At 51.3% G+C, this 19,792-nt stretch overlaps 1 protein-coding gene across 2 annotated transcripts in view; it reads left to right on the top strand.

Annotated features, from left to right (window-relative positions):
- ASTN2 (astrotactin 2) overlaps positions 1-19,792 on the top strand; it is a 360,643-nt gene that overhangs the window by 114,163 nt on the left and 226,688 nt on the right. For both annotated transcript variants that reach the window (XM_074846673.1, XM_074846674.1), the window contains one exon: positions 5,932-6,039. In XM_074846673.1, coding sequence (XP_074702774.1) covers positions 5,932-6,039 — 108 coding nt within the window. The remainder of the gene's footprint in view (positions 1-5,931; positions 6,040-19,792) is intronic.

Raw genomic sequence — 19,792 nt, 5'->3', positions numbered from 1 at the left:
TGCTGGTGCCCAACCTACCGTGGTTTCCTTGGGTCTCCTCCTCCCAGCAGCTCCTCCGCAGTTGGTTGCGTGGGCTGTCGGAGATGGTGAGGAGCTGTGTCTGGCCTTAATTGCCCAAGGTGTAAAGTAGCCCACAGACTTCAGGAGGGAACTGTGACTTTGAGTGTCTCTACGTACAGGAGCCCTCATCGGCACACCCTCAGAATAAGATTTTAAGGTCTCAGTCATCAGAAATCAGTGAGCAGCCCCAAAAAGCAAACCAGTTCTAGTGTCTCCAGTGGCAATCATGCTCCCCACAGCCCCATCCCATCCTCTTTTCCTTTTAATCTAAATTTCTTTTCACTTGTGAAAGCCATGCTGCTGCTGGTGAGGCCGTATCCACACCTTTCCCTGCACCTCTCCTGTGCTGGAGGTTTTGTTTTAACAGCCCGTGGTTAATTGTCCCTCCGGTGGGTGAGTGGTTGGAGTGCTATCAAACATTAAGGTTAAACGATGATATCACAACTCACGATGTTTGCATTTTACATCCAATTGCAAACACAAACCCTTTGCCTCATTAATCCTTTGCAATCCGTGGGTTTTTTTTTCCTCCCCCTAAATGAAATTGTCCGTTTGGGATGCATTTATTTCCTTCTAACAGCCGTGTGACAGTTCCGCTGATGGAGTTTGCATCCAACTTTGTTACTGGGTAGTGACAAGTCAGCCTGACGGATGCATGTGTGTAATTATTTTCTTGCGGTTCGATTTAATTAATGTTTAACCTCATCAGAGCCCTACAGCTGGAGCACTCTCCCTGCAGGAACCGTGCACAGCAAAAGGATTTGCTCCTTTATCGAAAGGCTCCGAGAGGGCTCCAAGTGCTGCTCCTGCAGAAGGACAGGATAAACCAAACCAGAAAACAAACAACCTGATGCCCCAGCTCAACAAAAACAGATCTCGGATAAGCTTTGCCTTCTTGCGCTTCCCTGCACTAAGTGCATTTAAACTGCTGCCTATTGCTTGTCATTAAATCTGATTCTGTGCTAAGTGTTTCTAACAGTCTGGGAAAGGTCGCATTTTGCAGAGAAGATCGACTTTAAAAAAAAACCAAACAACACCCCCCCCCCCCCCCCCAAACCCCCCAACCCCCCCCCAAAAAACAAACTAACAAAAAACCCCCCAAAACCACACCATCCTCTCCATTTACAGTACCATATAACTTTATTTTGACTAATGCCTGATTCATACAAACTTTCTCCCCAAACACTTTTATTGAGTGAAGCACATTTAGAGTTTATAAATAATGGAGAGCGATGATGATAAGAGCCAAGGTGCAGGACGACTGGGCTGTGAAAGGATGATATTTGCTGAGGCCTGACAGCATGGCAGGGAAGGATGATGCATCCGAGAGGGCCTGGATTTACTGGTTCCCAAAATGCAGCCAGGCTGGTACCCGGAGCACCCCAACCCGCCAGCATCGGAGCGGGGTTTAAACTGGGAAGCGATGCCCTGGGAACCGCGGGGAGAGGCAGTGGTGCCGGCCCGAGGATGCGGGTTTGGCCGATGGACCACCCTGCGCGCCCACCCCGAGGGCTGGGTGGGATGTTGGGGTGCGGACCTGGGAGGTGGCCTTGGGGGAGGCCAGTTTGCACAGAGAGGGGGTCTGGTGCCCTCTCCTGGGGCAGGCCTTTAAAAGCACCCTGGGTTTGAGAATAAATAAGTGATTAATACGTTCTTCTGCCTGAGACGCGATGCGCTGTTTATCGGGGCTGTGACTTCTTGTGTTTTAGAGGTCTTGGCTGTGCCATAAGTTGTCCGAAGTTACCCCAGGGAGGAGAGCTGTGGCTCAGCTGGGCTCGCCCATGGCCCCTGCTTTTGCCAGGACACCTCTGCCTCCCGCCGCGCCCATCCGTCTGTCCCGCAGTGTCCATGGTGCATCACATTTTGCTGGTGAGGCTTTTCTGGGGTTCATCCGGGACCCTTCACCTCATCCAAGTCAAAGCATCACATCCAGCTCCTTGAGTTGGTTCTTGGTGAAAATAAAACCCTTCATAGCTGCGCAAAGGCTACCATCTGGGGTCAGCGGGATCCCAGTTTTCCATGGCGGAAGCTGTGGGCCATCACCTGGTTGCTGCACCACCCGTCCTGGGGTGGTTTTTTGGGCATAGGAAGAAGGAAGGTCAATGAGGAGGAAGGATTTTCATCAGCTGAAGCCAGCGTGTGTTCGTACCCCTGCTGCAGTGACAAACCAGAGCAGAGTGCTTCATTTTTAAAGGGCTTTTTTTCTTTATCCTTTTTTTGCGTTGACTGAATACATTTTGAAGGAAAACCTTTGCGTATTTTTTTTCCTCCCTAAAACTGCACCTAATTTACCTCTCCCTCGCCGTGTTTGGTTTTTCATTTGATTGATGTTCTTTTTTTGGGGGGGTAAATTAATTAAATTGAAAATTTTCACTTAACCAATTGTATAGCTCTGCATCACCCTGCCAGCCATCAGTGCACGGACCTCGCCACAGTGCTGGGGAGGGGACTCCTCATCTGGTTGTTACTGGGAAGCCTGGGAGCAGAGGAGCCTGTGGAACACCCAGGAGACTGCCTTGCACAGTGCAAGTGAGGGTGGAGGCGGAGTGAACCGAACACAGCCACGCAGGGAGGTCGTGGGTTGTTCACACTGCGGCGTGTACGGGATTTGGCCCTTTTTCTGGAGCGGAGTGGTGCAAAAAATCCTTTTGCATTGGAAGTGGGGCTGTGCCTGTGGGGCAGGGGGATGCATGGACACAGGTGTCACCCCAGGTGGCACTGCTGGGGACAAATACGAGCTCCCACTTCTGTTATAACATCCAGCTGGGAGGGATTAAGTATCTGAGGTAAACCTGGCCTCAGACAGGAGTTACCCAAGTAGCTCCAGTTACTTCTTTATTTTAACTCAGTTTTGATTCATTTTGCATTCACAGCTGTTTCCCTGAGATACTCTGTAACCTTTGGGGAATGTCAGGGTTTTTTTTCTTCGTAATGACAAAAACACATCTTTAAAAGAATACACATGGTTTTAGCTAACAAAAAGTCTTTGGGGATGGCAGAGCCTCTAATTCCTGTGTTTTATTTCCTTAGTCCCCATTTAGCATTAATGCTACCATCTTTAATTACACCATAAGGAGAGGTGTGTGCCTTGGCACCCCGCCTTGCTCCCTGCTAAATTAATGTCACTCTCAAAATGAGTGCCCTGCCCCAGTGTGTGGCTGAGTTGCGATCTATTTGAATGGATTAACAAGCTTGTAAATCTGCAAACAGGATTAGAAGCAAGAGCATCTTCCTTGAGCTCCCGCTCCTCTCCCATACCCGCCTCTCCCAGGGTACAGGCGAGGGGGAGCTTTAGTTTTTCTCAAATCCAAATAGGAGGAGTAAACTAAGTCTAAAGGGGGTGTAGCTTCTTGTGGGAGATGCTGCAGAGAGCTGCTGGTGTGTTACAGGTGCTCAACACTGCAAAGGTGCTGTTTCCCTGTCCTCTCTCTTTTAAGCATCTTATTCTGCTTTGTAATTGGTCCCGGCGATTAGGATCTTTTTTCCTCTTACTTGGTGTTTTTCTCCTTTTTAAAGAGAAAATGAGTGCTGACCAGGCAGGGCTGCTTGGCTTTAATTGGGTGCTCTCCCTGTTTCTCCCCATCAGTAGCTGCACGTGGGTGCTCTCTGCTGTGAGCATCCTCGGCCCCATCACAAGCATCCTCAGCCCCATGCCCAGGCAAGCAGCCTGCCCCTGAGGCTGGCCGGTGGACCTGGTGCAGGAGGTGTTGCCCCAAGCACAAGCATCTCACATGGGTGCTTTGGCAAGATTTTGGGGCCAGTTAAACATGAAATCAGTTTCATGGTGGCTACAGGCTGCCTCAGTTGGGCTCTGGGACCCCCAAAACCATCGCCAAGATGAGTTCCAGCATCCTTGATAATGCAGAGGGGTAAAAGCTCATCGCTTGGAGCCATTTCTCTGCCCTGGGGCTCATGTTTCCAGGCTGACCTCTGCCACTGCATGTTGGGTCAGCGGAGACGTTTCCGCTGTGGGCTGGGGACCTACGCCGGGTCTCCCGACTCCTGTATTTATACATCCTGCGCAGTGCTGGGTAATCACAAAATGCAATATCGCTGTCACCAGCCCTCCGAAGACATCCAGCCTGAGTAATTTAACATGTCAGCGCCATCCATCACGGAAACGCAGCCGGCAAACAAACATGGGGCAGCCAGAGGGGGCTGGGCTGATGGCTGGTGGAGCAGCTGCTGCCTGCACCAGCTGCCTGCTCACCTCGGCAGAGTGTGAGTGGAGTGAGCACTGGAGACCACCGTCTCTGTCCACCCCAGCCATCTGCCTGCACAAAAAGGGACCAGGTCTGGCTCATGGGAAGGTGGCGGAGGGACGTGCCATGTCCTGCCTGCGCAGCCACCACCCGGTCCCTCTCCCAGGCAGAGGAAATGGCTCTGCCAAGCTCCAGCTGCGGGGAAACCCTCCCTTAGCTGGTGTCTGCCTCACAGCCCAGCCCCGGGGCACCACCGGCAGCAGAAGAGCCCAGGGCACGCCCTGCTCGGTGGGAGAAGGACATGTGCCGGGCTGGTCACCCACGGGTCTGTATTAGAAGCCTGGGTTTATTAAGATTTTCCTTGCTGATGTGAACAGACCTTATTGGGTTTATCACTCTGTTGTGCCCTTCAAAACCCCAGTCCCTGGATGTGGGTGTATCATGACATCAGATGTTCGCTGTGATACAGGGGTCTGAAGAGGACCGGTGGTGGGTTATGGTTTGGGGGTACAAGTCTGTTAACCCCCTAGGCCCTATGTCCAAGCACTAAATGCTGCTGTGCACAAGCACTGACCCCTCCTGCTGCTTTCTGGAGGAAGAGAGCTGGCGGAACCTCTTCCTGCCCTCCCTCATTGAAGCCCCCCCTACCCCCCCCCCGAGGGCACAGCATGGCCAGGTCAGGGCATGGATGGGCCAGGAGCCACGTGCCGAGCTCCCGGCGTCCCTCTGGCTCCTGCCAACCACCTCTCATCGTGGTGATTAAGGATTTCAGAGGGCAGAAGGCACCACTCGTTTTCTGTTCTGCTGCCAAGAAGTGGGGAAATTGTGCTTCTGCCTAGAATAAAGGATTTTTTAAAAACAGTAAAATATTTTAATGGCAGTTTAAAGGGCCACTGTCAACCCTCAGAGGCCTCTTTGCTTTAAACTCTGCAAGGATTGAAGGACTTCTGCCAATTAGAGTCTGTGTCGCTTTTTAAGCATCCATTGCTCCTTGGTGGGTCCAGCTGCTCAAGCGAGCCAGGTTCCTCCAGCATTCCACACCGTCCCCAGCTCTGGGAGGGACATGCTGGGTAAACTGTGGGCCAGCCCTGCTCCTTGCCCCAGCTGTCAGTACTGGCTGCTGCAGGGATGCATGTTGCTGGCCGGCACGGCGAGCTGGTGGAGCAGATGGGCCAAAGTGGATGCTGAGGGAGGGAAGCCAGACCCTCGCTGTGTGGCGGGGTCCTGAGTGCCCCCCGAGTGCTGTATTGCCCCTGCGCCGCTTGTCTCTGATGGGTTTGCTTTGAAGCAAAACACCTAAAATTCACTGTACTTCACCACATAGGTGTCTTTGGGGAGAACAGCTTCTACAGTCAGAGGTTTCCTTTGTAAATACATTGCAATACATTTGTAAAACACATTCCTGGGGGTAGAAAGCATCTTTGTATATTCGCATCGCAGTTGGCACCATGGGGTCTTGATTCTTGACGAGGGCAATAAGGAACCGGAAAAATCATGAGTGGCAAAAGCCCCCGGTTGCTTCTGGTGACCCCAAGCACCTGGGCTGGGAGTGGTGGATGCTGGCCAAATCTGGCAGCTCTGCTAAGGAGCTCCCAGCTCCCCCCCTCCCCTCCCTGCTGCTGCACATCCCAGCTGACAGGGCTGATTTTTTCCTCTCTATTGCTTGCAGGTGGGATCGGGTTTGGACGTGCTAAAGGAAACTCTGGCTCGGAGGCGGATGATGAAACCCAGCTAACCTTCTACACTGAGCAGTACCGGAGCCGGAGACGAAGCAAAGGTACAAAATGACATAGGCACTGGTGATGCACATGGGTGTAAGGGGAAAAAAATAGTTGAGCACTTTGACTGTTTCCATGGGCGATGCTGTCTGATACTGCATGAGTTTAGGTAAGGACCACAATACCGGTCTGTAGTGGTAAGAACATCCCAAGATGTGCTGTGTGTGTGATGCAGCACCATGCAGGAGCCATAAACAGCATTTCCTGGTGATGTTGCTGAGGTTCTGAGTTTCTTTGGTGGTTTCTACTATGAGTTACATTACACATGCCCTGGCGCTTCCCTAAAGCTGCACCAGTGTGTGGTGACTGTGTCTGTCATCGTCCCAGCGCCAGTGCAGCTGTTGGGGATGGTCACCTTGGCAATTACTTGCTCAAAACTCCTGTTTTCTGCCCTGTATTTCCCATATAAAGCATCCTTGGATGGAAATTACCCAGCCTCCCTCTCGGCACAAAGGCAATTAAAAGGAACAAATTCAAAATGAGGCCTGGGGCAAGGATTTATAGACTAGAGTCCCTTCAGGCTTTTCAGTGAGCTAGAGGAGCTGAAAATCTGAAATATTATCCACAGTTTGAAATTAGTGTCCGCGTTTTCTCTGCTTACGTCACGCTGGATTGTTTTTGTTCAGGACCCTCAGACCAAGCTCCTTGATGGAGGACAGGGCGAGCCTTGCTGCTGCTGCTGCATTTGAAAAATCACTGTCAGGAAATAACTATGTTGGGAAGCAATTTAAAAATTGCACAGTGGGTCTGCTCCCTCCATTTGTTTTCTGTATTAAGCCGGGCATCGGCAGAGCGCAGCACGCCAGATAGATGCTTGCTCCCACCACAGCAAATGCGGCCCCATTTGTTTCAATGATTAGGTATTCCGATAAATGCTCGCAATGTGTTTATTTGAATGTGAAATTACCTCAACACCTCTGATCAGCTTGAGATTGCATATGGGAATAAACACACACATGCACAAGGGTGTATTTACATTTGTTCCTGCCGAAAGGCAGGACATTCGGGGTTTTTTTTTCTTTTCCATGTGGTTTAGAACCATGAGAAGTTCTCACCGAGTTTAAAATGAGCTTCTGATGAAAAGCAGGGAAAGAATTTGCGTGTTGAAGTTACCTGTTGCAGTATGAACACAGCTGCATTAAGGGGAAAATGATGTGTGAGAGGAGGAAGAAATTGGTTGTGTTGCAAACGAGGACAAAAGCAGTGGTCCCGAAAAGTCAATGGTGCAGGGGAAAAATTTCCCAAGTGCTGAAGTAGTTTTTTCAGTGAGTTATTCTGAAATACTGAGCTGGGTGTGAAAGTCCTTGGGTACTTTGGAAAAGTCACTGCGCGAGCAAGGTGTGGAAGACTGTGTTTTAATGAAAAGCAGATAAATCTTTTCTTTCCCGCTGCCTTGACGCCATTCCCCGTGAGGTCAAGTGCTCTGTCAGTCTCTCGAAACACGCTCGTGCTGGATGCCAGGTACAAAGCTATTCTTATTGACATATATGTTGGCTTTGGGTTGTTTGTTTAAGATTCCTTGTAGGGCAAATATAAAGGAATAGATAAACGAGAAGAATTCCTTTCTTTTCCTTTGAATAAGCTGTTGTTCACCTGGGTGGCTTTGATGACTGGGTTTGAAGGGAATTCAGGAGGAAGAGCTGCCTTGCACGGTTGCACAGAGCTGGCTGTTAGATCTACATTAGCGTTTGAGTGATGCTGTGAGAACCTGGTTTGTTCGTGTTCGGTGGTGGCTAACCGAGGGAATTGTCTTGCATAAAGTCCCCATTGTATTTCCCCTCCTGTCTAGCTAAATTTTGCCATCACTGCGTCCTTGAAAGGAATTTTCCATTATCCTTTCATTGACTCTTCTCTCCCTTGTGGAAGGAAAGCAATAGCTTAGTGGGAAGTCACAGTACCAAACTCATAATTACAAGTTCAGCAAAGATCCATAATTGGACAAGATCATAACTCTAATAGAGAAGGATGCATCGTCAGATACGGTTAATTCTTACAATGATGTTCCTGTATCGATTTCACCGTGGTTGTGTGTCATTGCAGGTGCCGTGCGATAGTTATCAGGTCCAAGGAAAGAGATTCCTCGGGGTCTCTCTCAGATTAGGTTTTGCAGGATTGAGCCTAATTACTGATACTGTCAAGGCATTGATCCCAGCCGATGCGATGGGAAGTTCCCGCTTAGGTGGTGCATAGGTTCAGTTTTACTTCAAGCTTTGTTGAAGCCAGCGGGTTAAGCGTTCATGGGCTTTGTTTGTCTCCTGTAGAAGAAAGACTGGAAGTTTCATAGTGCTTGGCAAGGTATCCTAGAGGGGCATTCCCATAGGTAAGTATTGAGTGAGGGAGAGCTTGTTCTTGTAGCTCAGGAGCAGCAGACCCAGTGATACCTGGTTTTCAGTGCTGGAATACACGGAGAAGTAAATCTGATCAGTCTGGGCACAGAGGCAGGGACAGCCGAGGCATCACCTTCTGTGGTCCCAGCACACTGTACCACATGTCTTCCCAGGTTCTAAGTTCGTGGGATCCCCTTACACTTATGTTCCCCTGTCTTTGGAAAGTCTCCAGAGAAGTTGGGGGAGGGAGAGTGTAAGAAATAGTGCAGAGGAGACTTTCCCATGGAGCCTTGGTCCTTGTCTGCTATTGGGCTCAGCCCCATGTCTGGGATTTGAGCTAGAAGAGGCAATGCTGGTCACCGGTGTCTCCAGGGAGCTGGCTCGTGCCAAGAAGTACTCTGTTCACACCCATCTGCAGCGAGGCATCCCTTTTCTTCCTCACAGCCCTGTGCCCACGCCAGCTCTCCACCCTCCGCTTCTTTTTAACGGGTCAGGGCGACCTGTGCTCTGGATGGCAGTGCTGACAGCAGGGCTAGTGTGCAGTCCCAAGGGAGCTGGAATTTGGACTCAATGTCCTGCTTTTCCAAGTGAAACAAGTCCTGAGAGAGGCTGTCAGGGCACGTGGAGCTCTGTGCTTGGAGGCAAGAGGGACACTCAGTTAGGGCTGGGCATGGCTGGTTTCCTCCTTCCTGCTGATCCTCCTTACAAGATTTTCCAGAAATCAGATTTTCTTGCAACCTGTTCACAACAGGGTGATTGCAACCTGCACCCCAGGGCTCTGCTTGCTGTGGGGGCTGGCTCTCCCCTTTCCCACTCCCCTGGGAGAATTGGGAAGCGTGGGAACCTCCTTGCCTGCCGCTGCTGTATGTGGATGGTTCTTGTCTTCAGGGCTGTCAGTCATCGCACCTTTCACCAGCGCTGAAGTCTCTGCAAGAGAGAACCTGCCAGTGTTGTAGAGATGCTAATCCACATCCCCAGCTACCCATCATGGGCGACAGCAAGCTCTGGTACTTACTTGGTCCTCTCTTCTCCTGAGCAGCGTGGGATGTGTTCAGTCAGGTCCCCCTCTGAGTTCGAGAGGAAAATATTAGTAGCAAAAAAGCCCCCCCAGACCAGGGAGGCAGAGCCCTGTGCACAAACCTCGCTTGCACGGTGCATTGCTTCTGCTCCATCCCCCCTTCTCCAGGGTGGTGCCTGTCTCCTGCTCAGCAAGATATATTCAGCTCTGGATCTGACTTTGCAGCCTTGAACTCCCCAGGTCGCATGCAGTGCCCACCCAATGGCTGTTCAAATAGAGAGAAAGATGGGGGGGTGAGGGAAAAAAGAAGCAGCATCATATCTCCAAGGCTGTACCAGGCTCCCTGCAGCAGTGGGCTGGCCCCTGTGTTCTCTGCTGCCTGGCTCATCAAGGACTTGGTGACTCTAAGGAGCCTCTCCAGGTCGCTGGGGTGGGGGGAGCCACGAGTGAACCTCCCCCACCTCCGTCTGCTTCATCAGGCCCTGGAGCAGCTGCTCTGTAACACAGAAATGTTCCTGCTCTTTTAAAGCCCCTTCTAGGAGAAGGTCTCTAAGGGTTAAATGAAGAGTAAATCAGCATGGCATCTGGTCTGCAGGGCAGATGCTGTGCAGCTTCCTGGGTTAGGGGAAACCAAGGTGGGGAAAGTGGTTGTACGGAGACCCTGTGAGGGGCTGAGCATCCCAATCCCAATTGTCCGGGAGACCCTGAGAGCCTCTGGCTCCTCCTGCAGCTTGTCCGATGTCTGAGCCCCTGGGACCTGCCGGGGGTCCCCGTGGCCGTTGGTGAGCCCCAGGGACTGGGGCTGATCTCGCTCCCCCCGTCAGGCAGAAAGGTTGGGTACAGAGAGTTGCTGGAAACCCCGATACAAAGCGGAGCGCTGGGTGCAAGCGCAGAGCGACGGTGTTGATATGATGATGGTTGAGAGGTGCTGGAGGGTGCCCAGCACTGTGACCCAGCTGGGATCTCTCCTTGAACATCCTCAGCTCTTCAGGGTGGCCCTGGCATCTGCTTCAGCCCAAGCCAGACCACCCCGAGCATGTTCCTCCATGCTCTCAGGTCTGGGATCGCTCCACCCCTCTTGGCATTGCCTCTATTGCAGCCTGTTCAAAGAGGAGGGGGGAAATATCCCACCCAGTTTTCATGCATAGCTTTCATTCAGGTGGTACCTTCCCATCCCAGCAACCTGCTGCCATCCCAGGGGAGCTCCCCAGCACCCCAGAGAAGGGAGGACGTGGTTTTGGGATGCTCTTCAGCTGACATCTCCACGAACAAGGCATCCAGCTGTTTCCATAGCATGTGGTGATGGTTGAGACAAATTAACAGCGTCCAATTATGTACCTTAGATTGGTGTCAGCCGCGTGCGTGTGCGCACATGCATGTGCCTTGCTGGCTGGCAAAGTCTTCTGAGGGCTGTTAGAGAAATGAGAATCTGAGCTTTGATCTGCCTCTGTATTTGGTGTTTAAAACAAGGCCTTTTATAAGGGAATATTAGGTATTCGGAGTCTGTTACATATGAGGAAGCTTTGCTTTGATCCTCTCCTGTCTCCAGAGGCAGCAGACACTTATTATTTCATGGGGAACTAAACGAAATACAGAATGAAGTTTGGGTACCGTTCTCCATGCTCTGCCGGTGCCCCCGGCCTTGTCAGGGCTGAGCGAATGGTGCGGGCAGCGCGTTGCCCCGTCTCTGCTGTGCTCCTCGGGGAATCGCCGCACCCAGGCCTGCACCGGGTTTGGCTCGCCAGCCCGGCAGCCTTCAAACTGGGGGAGCTGCTGTCAGGAAACAAATGGGAGACAAAACGTGATAAAGCAAACATTGATTTGGGGCGCTTACAGTAGAAAGAGGGAGTAATGGGTCTGTCTGTGCCTCGCGCTGTCTGTGCTCAGGGAGCCTTCACCATCCCTGCTGGCGCTGGCAGCCCCTGCCCGTCCCCTCGTTGTGCCGTCAGCCCGCGGCGCAGCCGGCCGTGCCCCGGCTACCCCAGGAAGGGGATGCAGAGCCACTCGCTGCAGGGACAGATGGACGGGTCAGTGCTGGTGTCTGGTGCACACCCAGCTGGTTCATGGTGTGTGGTTGCTCTGTGAGACCAGAATGGTTTTGGTTGGAAGGGACCTTAAAGATCATCCAGTTCCAACCCTCCTGCCACAGCTTCCACTAGCCCAGGTTGCCCAAAGCCCTGTCCAACCTGGCCTTGAACCCTTCCAGGGAGGGGGCAGCTTCTCTGGGCAACCTGTGCCAGGGCCTCACCATCCTCACAGGGAAGAATTTCTTCCTTATATCTAATCTAAATCTACCCTCTGTCAGTTTAAACCATTACCCCTTGTTCTATCACTACATTCCCTTGGAAAGAAGAGCACCCCAGAAGGGACAACCGGGGTCCCATGTGACCTGGACATCCCCAAATCCCCGGGGCTGAGATACCTTCCTGATACAAGTCTTGTCTTTACCTCTCAGAGCACCAAGTTACATCACCCCCCAGCTGCACCCCTGCAGCCCAGCCCGCTGCCACCCCTGGGGTGGTGGCACTGATAAGGGACACTGTTCATTTCCAACCCTTCTCTCTAAAGCTCTGTCACAGATGCTGTTTTTCCAGAGAGCAAATAAACGTGGTGCTTTTGCATGATGACTTATTTTGCTCACAGAGCAAGCAGGCACTGCATCAGCACATAAACACCCCCCAGAGCTCCTCGCTGTCCCTGTCAGACTCCGTCTGTGCAGAGAAGCTGGGCTGGGGTTGCTCTGGGCTGGGGTTGCTCCAGCCACCTCTTCAGTATGTCCCTGGCGGCTGTAGGTACGGTCCTGCCCGTGCCCGGGGTATTGAGGTTTGGGGAGAGGGGCCACTGCAGGAAGCTGGATGCAAGGCGTGAGCTGGGGAGCAGAGGGGTCCGCAATTAAAGCGGTCGTGAAGCCGCGGCAGCCACAGGCTCTTTAACTTCCCCGGACTGTGCTAGAGATAACAGCTTTTACATCTGTTCCTGGAGGCAGTGTGGGTCTTTCTCTTTATTTATTTATTTTTTGATTGTATCTGATACAGCCTCAGCGAGTAATTGAGTGTTTGAGAGTGAAAAATTATCTCTCTGGCTTGGCCCTTATCTTGACAGCAAAGCAGCACTTTTAATTTAATTTTGTTCAGAGCATGTGGGTAACAAATTCCACTAATCGCTGTGCTGTCGCCCTCCGCATGGTAACGAGCCTCTTGTTTCCCAGGAAGCGGAACATAAACACGGTGCTGGATGCGGGCGGGAGGAGGGCGAGGGTTAGCGCCGGCTGGAAAACGAAGACGCGTTTTGGTGCCGATGCTCGGCGTGCCCATGACGCGATGGATTTGTCTCCTGGCTGGAGCAGAGGGAGGAGTGGGAGGAAGCAGAGGGTGGTGGATGTCGTGCTGTGCTGGTGAAGATCATCCTTGCACGGTGCTTGGCTGTGGGGGAAACTGAGGCATGGAAAGAGAATGCCCTGACCCTGGGGAGCTGTTGCAGGGCAGAGATTTTTATTCTCACCCTGGTGTGTCATTTTGTATCTATTCCAAAAATACTGGAGGGAGGAGAAAGATGGTTTGTTTTGGTTTTTTTACTTGCACGTCTGGCTTTGGAGGTCCCAGCCCACTTCCCAGATTGCGGGAAGCGTGGTGGAGGTCCAGCAGCGATGGGCTGGGTGCTGGGGCATCTCCTGCCAGGTGCTGAGCCCTCCCTGGCAGCCTGGCCTCCACCACTGCTCTCTCCCAGTCTCTGAAATCAGTTCTGCTGTCTGACCAGCCCTTTGCTCACTGAGCACAATCCTCCCTGGGCTGTGACTCAACATAAGCTATTTCATAGATAATGATTACTTTTTTTTCCTCTTTTTTTCCTGTAGGAATAATGTTTTCATTACACTGTATTGAAAATTGCTTTCCCTCCTCCTTAAAATGAAGCCTTCCACTCACATTTGCCTTTGTGTTTGTATATTCTAAAATTGGGACTCATTTGGAGTTTAAAACAAAAAAAGATCAGGCCTTAGTTCCAGGAGAAGTGTTTCCATTGATTTGCGTGAAAGAAGATTCCAGTGCAGGCAATCTCTGCTTTTAAATATGTAACTGTTTCTTTAATGTGATTTTATCTTAACCGATTCAGCACCGAGAACATGAAAGCAAAACTGACTTCATTGATTTTAATTGCCCATGCCCAGAGAAATGCAAAAAATGTAACAGTGCCAGGAGAGCAAATTGGGTTTGCACAAATTCATACCCCTTTGCTGTACAGGGGTAGGTCTAAGACATGTGGGCAGGAGAACTTGCCTGGTGGTGACCCTGGTGGTGATGGAGCTGGTGGGTCAGCAAAGACCAGCATCTCAAACTGTGCCACCTCAGTCATCTCCATTTCCCGCCTGCCCTCCGCTGCCCCTAACTTGCCCAGCTTCAGGGCTTTTCTTTTCTATCCTCTTCTCCCCTTCCTCATCCTCCTCCTCCTGTTTGAAATTTGCTGGCGGCGTCTCCCTGCGAGCTGCAGGAACAGTGTTTTAGAGCAGAGGGGGAGCACCACCAGCAACTGTATAAATAGGAAGTAAATACATTTATTCAGTATGAGACATTAAAACTCCAGGAGCACGTAAAGAGCTGAGGCTCAGGCTGCTGGAGGAGTGCGAGAGCTCGCCGAGGCAAGCGGTGCTGGCTGCGGGGCACACCAGAGCTCAGGCACCAAACCCTTGATCTCACCACAGGGTCTGGCAGCCCAACCCCAACCTCCCCGTGGTGGCCGTGCCGCCGCCCCTCAGCATCTTTCCCTCCCTGACCCTGCCTTTTCTGCAGCCCCCTGTGCCGTAATGGAGAATGCCTTGGCTAATTGCTAGTGCGTAATTCATAAATGTTAATAGTATTAATCTGATTCAGCGTACTGTTAGCAAGATCAAATCCTCTATAAATCTAGAAGTGTCTGATCTCACCCTTCTGCTGCACAACGCAGCTCTCTTTCCTTCTCGCTTCCCACCCGACCCTTCTTGTGTGCACCCCTTCTGCTTTCTTAGAGGTGAGAAGATTCTCCCCGGGGGTCTCCCCCAGCGTGGGGGGAGCAAAGCCGCTGCTTTGGGGATAATCCCCATCTTGGTGAATCTGGGGATGAGGCTGGAGACAGCCCCATGCCCAAGCCCTCACCCAGATCCAGACTGTAGCTGCGAGCACCTTCACTTGGGATTTGTCCAAGACAGCGATGAAGAAGGTGCCTACTCGAGGAGAGGCTGAGCCCAGGCCTTGTAGAGAGAGTATGCAATGAAATGCCTGCTCGTGCTCTCACCCCACTGCTCAGATGCTGCTGGGGGGGGTCATTGCACCAGCATCCACCCCCTTCCAAAGGAAGTGGCTCTGGGGCAGAGTGGTCCTTGAAGGCTTAGTGGGGACTATGGTGCAGGAGAGCTGTGTCTGGCTGCAAGGAGGATGTCACATCCCATCCCATCCCGTCCCATCCCGTCCCGTCCCGTCCGTCCCGTTCTGTCCCGTCCCATCCCATCATGTGTCTGGTGTGCTGGAGAAAGAGGGACCATCCTGATGTGGAAGGGTTGGGGGGCCCTGGTGTGGGGCAGGGCGGGGAGATGGGCAACACTGCTCCCCAGTGCAGGGGTGCTCCGTGGCAAGAGCCGCCTGCCAACACCGTGGCTCATCTTAATTGGCGTTTGATTTGATTCGACATGATCTCTCACTTGTAAAACACCTTGAGATGTTTCTGTGTGTGAGGGTGTCCTGGAAACGCTGTTGTACCATATTAATGAGCCTCTGCTGGAACATAAAGAAGGATCATTAGGAGCGGCCAACTCCTCTGACACGCCAGCAAGAGCGGCATGTGCTGGGAGCAGCGCGGGGATGCGAGACGGGCTGCGGCGGGCTGGCTGCTCCCCGGGGGTGCTGTGGGTGCTGCTCGCCCTGCGCCGGGCGCTCCGGCACGCGGCACGGCACGATGGCCGGGCGCTGGCGGCTGCGCCGCGCGTTGCTAAGCAGTTCAGGCACTCGCTGTTCTACCGCTCGGTTTCTCCAGCCCTGTCTTCCTCGGGTGGTAGAAATACATTTTAATATCCGAGTAGCCACGAAACGTTCTGTATTATGCTATTATCTCCGGGGGGGCGGGGAAGATTGCAAAGCACTTGGCGTTTAACACCCACATATGGCTAACACCATGGGCTGTGTGCTGATAAAGATGGGGTAATTAAAGTTTATTTTTTTTTATAGACTAATCTCCCAAGCATGTATTTATGAGCCTGATTTAGAAACATCGTATTACCAAGAGCACGGGATATTTGTGTTGCTTGTAAATCCATATGTGTTCTGAACATACCTTTTTTTTTTTTTTTTCCTTCCTAAATTTAGGCAGCACTGCCAATATTAAAAAGAAATGAGCTTGGAGTTTTGTTGGTTTTTTTCCCCCCTTGTCCTTTAGGTGGGCAAGGGAAAGTGTACAAAGCAGCGAGTAATTAACTGCACAAGGAAATGATATTTCAAAGGAGACACGGTGCATTTGGAGGGGCTGTTTGCAGAGTGTTTACACCAGTGGCTTTGAATTTATCTTCATCTTGCAGCAGGTGCAAAATCTTCAGGGGAACGTGGTGCTTTGCAAGCTGTTTCTGAGCTGTCTGCAGAGGGACCCGCATTTTCTCTGGGAGGCCGCAGCCGGGCTGATTGGCACTGGTGTTTAAGGAGAGAAGAAAAATCCTGGGTAGGAAAGGTGGTGGTGACAGGAGCTCCTCTGACCATAGTCCTGGCTAATGCTGCCGTTAATTGCATCACTAGCAGGAAGCATCTCGGGTATGATTCGGCCCTAAAACAGAGCAGTTTGCCTTTCTTTTCTACTTTTCTGTCCTTTGCTCTCATGCTTTTCCCCATTCAAAAAGAAGTAATTTCTTCTTATTCTTCATCCTCGTTGTGTGTCATGCTTGCTGCTTTGCCCACTCCTTGGGCACAGGCTTCCCGGGTCTGCGTCCCCTGGGACCCCACACGGGCCATTGCTTTCTCCCCAAAACAGCCTCACTGAGTGCTCGGACACCTGTGCTCACTCTGTTGCAACCATCCAAAATGCAACAGAAACATGTTTAATTAAAACTATGGAGAGGTCATCTCAATATATGAAGGATTTATTAGTGCAGAAGAATCTGGGGAGTGAGTTTGGTCTCAGCTGTGCTTGGTCACCACCTTCCTCTTGGGTTTTTTGGACCCCATAAGACCCAAATGAAGACTTGTGTTGGGTGCTGAGGCTCTCGGGGCTCCCGAGTCCCATCAGCTGTCCACGTAGGTCTTGCGTTCCCCACCCCCAAACTTCCTTCTCTTGGTAAAGGAGGTTGATACCAGCTCATTTGGTGGGCCTGGGTTTGCAAATCTGCACTTCAGACACCTCCCTGAAAGCCTGGAGAAGACAAGGCGAGGAGGGAAAGAGCAGGCTTCAGCCAGGTAGAGCTCTTGTCTGCACCGTTGCTGTTTATGTAGTGCTGCCTGGTTACCGAGCTGGGTTTGGATCCCCTTCCCACACCAAGGAAGGAATGGATCATTTTCTCACCTCTTGAACAGGAGCATGAAGCCCTGGTGAACCTTCTGAGGTTGGTTTGGTTAGCAGTGTCTTGCTAAGAATACATTTGCTTGTGGTTTTAGAGGCCTGGTATGAAGCTGTTTATCTCCAGATGGGTGTTTAAACGCAGCACAGGAGTGCTTCTGCTGGAGCATCAGTGGTGGGAAGAGCAGGCAGAGAGATGGAAAACGGGAGCCACGTCCCTCTCTTTAAAGAACGAGGGAAGAATCTGCTTTTCCAGCAGCCTCCCTTCAAACCTGGTAGTAAACTGGTCGTGAGCAATAAAGAGCTGAGCTGGAAATCCAATTTCTGCTCAAGCAGAAGACCCGTGGTTTTGGTTCAGTTGGTCAAAGCCAATGTCAGGCAGTTCTAGAGGTCAGTAAGTAGTGCTGTGATGGAAACGAGTGGGGAGCGGGAGGCAGGGGAGCAGGGAAGGTAGTTATAGGAGACTTTTGTAGCACATTTTCCTTTTCCTTGGACAGCCAAGCTCAAACTCATTGAGCTGTAATGGGCCTTTTTGCTGTTTCAAGCTCCTGTGCCCCTCTCTTCTTAGTCACGGGGGAAGAAGCAGCCACGTGGACTGATGGGGATGGGAGCTCTCAGATCCTAATTCCTCCAGCTCCACTCCAGCTGCAGTATGGTGAAAGCTGCCATTGTACCTGTGATTCAGGCTCTTTGTGAAAAGGGGATAATACTTGTCTAACTCGTAAGGGATTTGTGATTTAATGTTTGTAAAGCACTTTAAGACCCTGGATTGAAAGGTGATTTATAATGGTAAAATCCAGTGTTCTCTGGTCTATTGCATACTTGACTGTGTCCAATTATCCTGATGGAGGCTTTTTTCCTTGTTTTTTCTTTTTTCTTTTTCTTTTTTTCCCCCTTTTTTTCTGTTTGCATTTGCAAAGTAACTTTAAGCAAGCGCAGGGTTTGTGGCAGGCACAGTATGCCCAGTGAGAGGATGAGTTTGCCTCCCAAGGAGGTGCTAACTTATGCTGATGATATGAATAAAGATTGGGAAGAAAAAAAGGGGATCGCAAGGTGAAGGGCGCAGGAGATCGGCAATAAAGCTGTGAAATGGGGGTGGGAAGGCTGTTTAGATGATGCATGCATAAGGAAAGTAAAACACGCTTCATAAATAATCAATCTGCATACTCGTGTTAGTCACAGTGATGGGGATATTTTCCAGCAGATCAGCCAGTTCCCCTTCCTGAAAATGTTGGTTGGAGCATCCAGTGTGCAGGGGATGCTTTGGTGGGACTCTCTGCCCTGCCTGGAAAACACAGGTCGTGCTGAGCATGAGATCCCTGCCCTGGTGCCAGCATCTCTAACAGCAGCTTTGGTCAAATTACAGGGTGTGCAAGTGCTAACTTGCTGGATGTATTTCCCATTCAATTTTCAAAGTGATGCTTTTTAAATCTTGCTTTGCTTATGAGATGGTCAGGGCCAGGGAGCAAGGGGGGAGAGTCTGGATTGCCTTCCAAAAACAAATGCATGTTCTCACCTGAATCCTGAGCAGGGACATGGTCAGGTCTGCCGGGAGCTCCATCATCTCAGCTGCATTGTAATAGACTGTGCAGCGGCTGGGGTTAATTGCTGGTCTGTGCCCTCTCCTTGGCATTGCCATACTCCCCAGGTGGTTCTTAATCGGTGTCCCAAGCACTGGTGAAGCGAACCGGATGCTCTGCGAGGTGTCTGGCATTAGCTTCGAGCAAAGCAGAATACTCATGTGAAATGCCCGCTTAGGTGGCCATGGGGGCTGCGGTGCAGTCGGAGCAGCAGTGGAGCAGCCCCCTTCACCAGAGGGGCTGGGCAGGGAGGGACCAGTGGTGCCCAAAGAATGCAGACTCCAGGGCTGCTCCCTTCTTGGGCAGTGAGACCTGGTGATCACAGAATCACAGAATCATTCAGGTTGGAAAAGACCCTTGGGATCATCGAGTCCAACCATCAGCCCTACTCTACAAAGTTCTCCCCTACACCAGATCCCCCAACATCTCATCTAAACGACCCTTAAATACATCCAGGGATGGTGACTCCACCACCTCCCTGGACAGCCTATTCCACTGGTGATGGCGTAGCGGTGGCCTGGGGACAGTTTCTCCTGGTCATCTCCATCAGTGGAGGGTGTCTCATCTGGGCACATGGGCACTCCTAGCCTGCATCCAACAAGAGCATCCAAATCTCCTGGGACAGCCAGGTCTTTCTTGATGACTCTGTATTTCCCAGCTTCACCCCCTCCCTGCAGAGTTTGGGGGTTGCCCTGTTCCACCCAACTGTAGTTGACGGTGATTCAGTCATCTCAACACCACACTGCTCCATGAAGGTTTCCTGGTGGGTTTGTACCTGTTGCTGACCTCTGCAGATGCTCAAGCTCCTCATTGGCTTGTTGGCTTTTACCTAATGCTTAAAAAAAATTCAAATAAACTAGAAGCCACCAATCAGGCCTGGCTGAGTGTGCAGGTCTGAGTGGACCTGTGGGGTGATGGGATCCTTCCAACCTCATGGGTTTATTCCTCGGTGCAGGATCCCTTAGCGCTGGTGACGGACATGTGACCTTTGAGACAAGGGATGGCAGTGTGACAGTGACCCACATGCCATGCAGGTGCCAGTTGGGGATTGGGCAGGCTGGGTGCCTGCTTTGGTGCCTGACTTTTGTGTGTCAGAAAATACTGTGCTACTTTGTGGGAGGTGCCTTGAGCTTCTGCGCCTGACAAAATAAAGCCTGTTTTGTAATATCTCCTCCTGTCAAAAGCAGCTGGCTCTGTACGTTGCTTTGTTGTTCAGCGTAGTCCCCCTGTGATGACTGAATATTTATATATATTTGTGTAAATAATTAACACTCATCAGTGCTATGTAACATCTACAGGTGTAGATTTCTTCTGACATTAAGGG

This window comes from Strix aluco, chromosome 20 (assembly GCF_031877795.1).
Source record: "Strix aluco isolate bStrAlu1 chromosome 20, bStrAlu1.hap1, whole genome shotgun sequence".
NCBI classification, from domain to species: Eukaryota; Metazoa; Chordata; class Aves; order Strigiformes; family Strigidae; genus Strix; species Strix aluco.
This window is presented reverse-complemented; position numbering and strand designations above follow the sequence as displayed.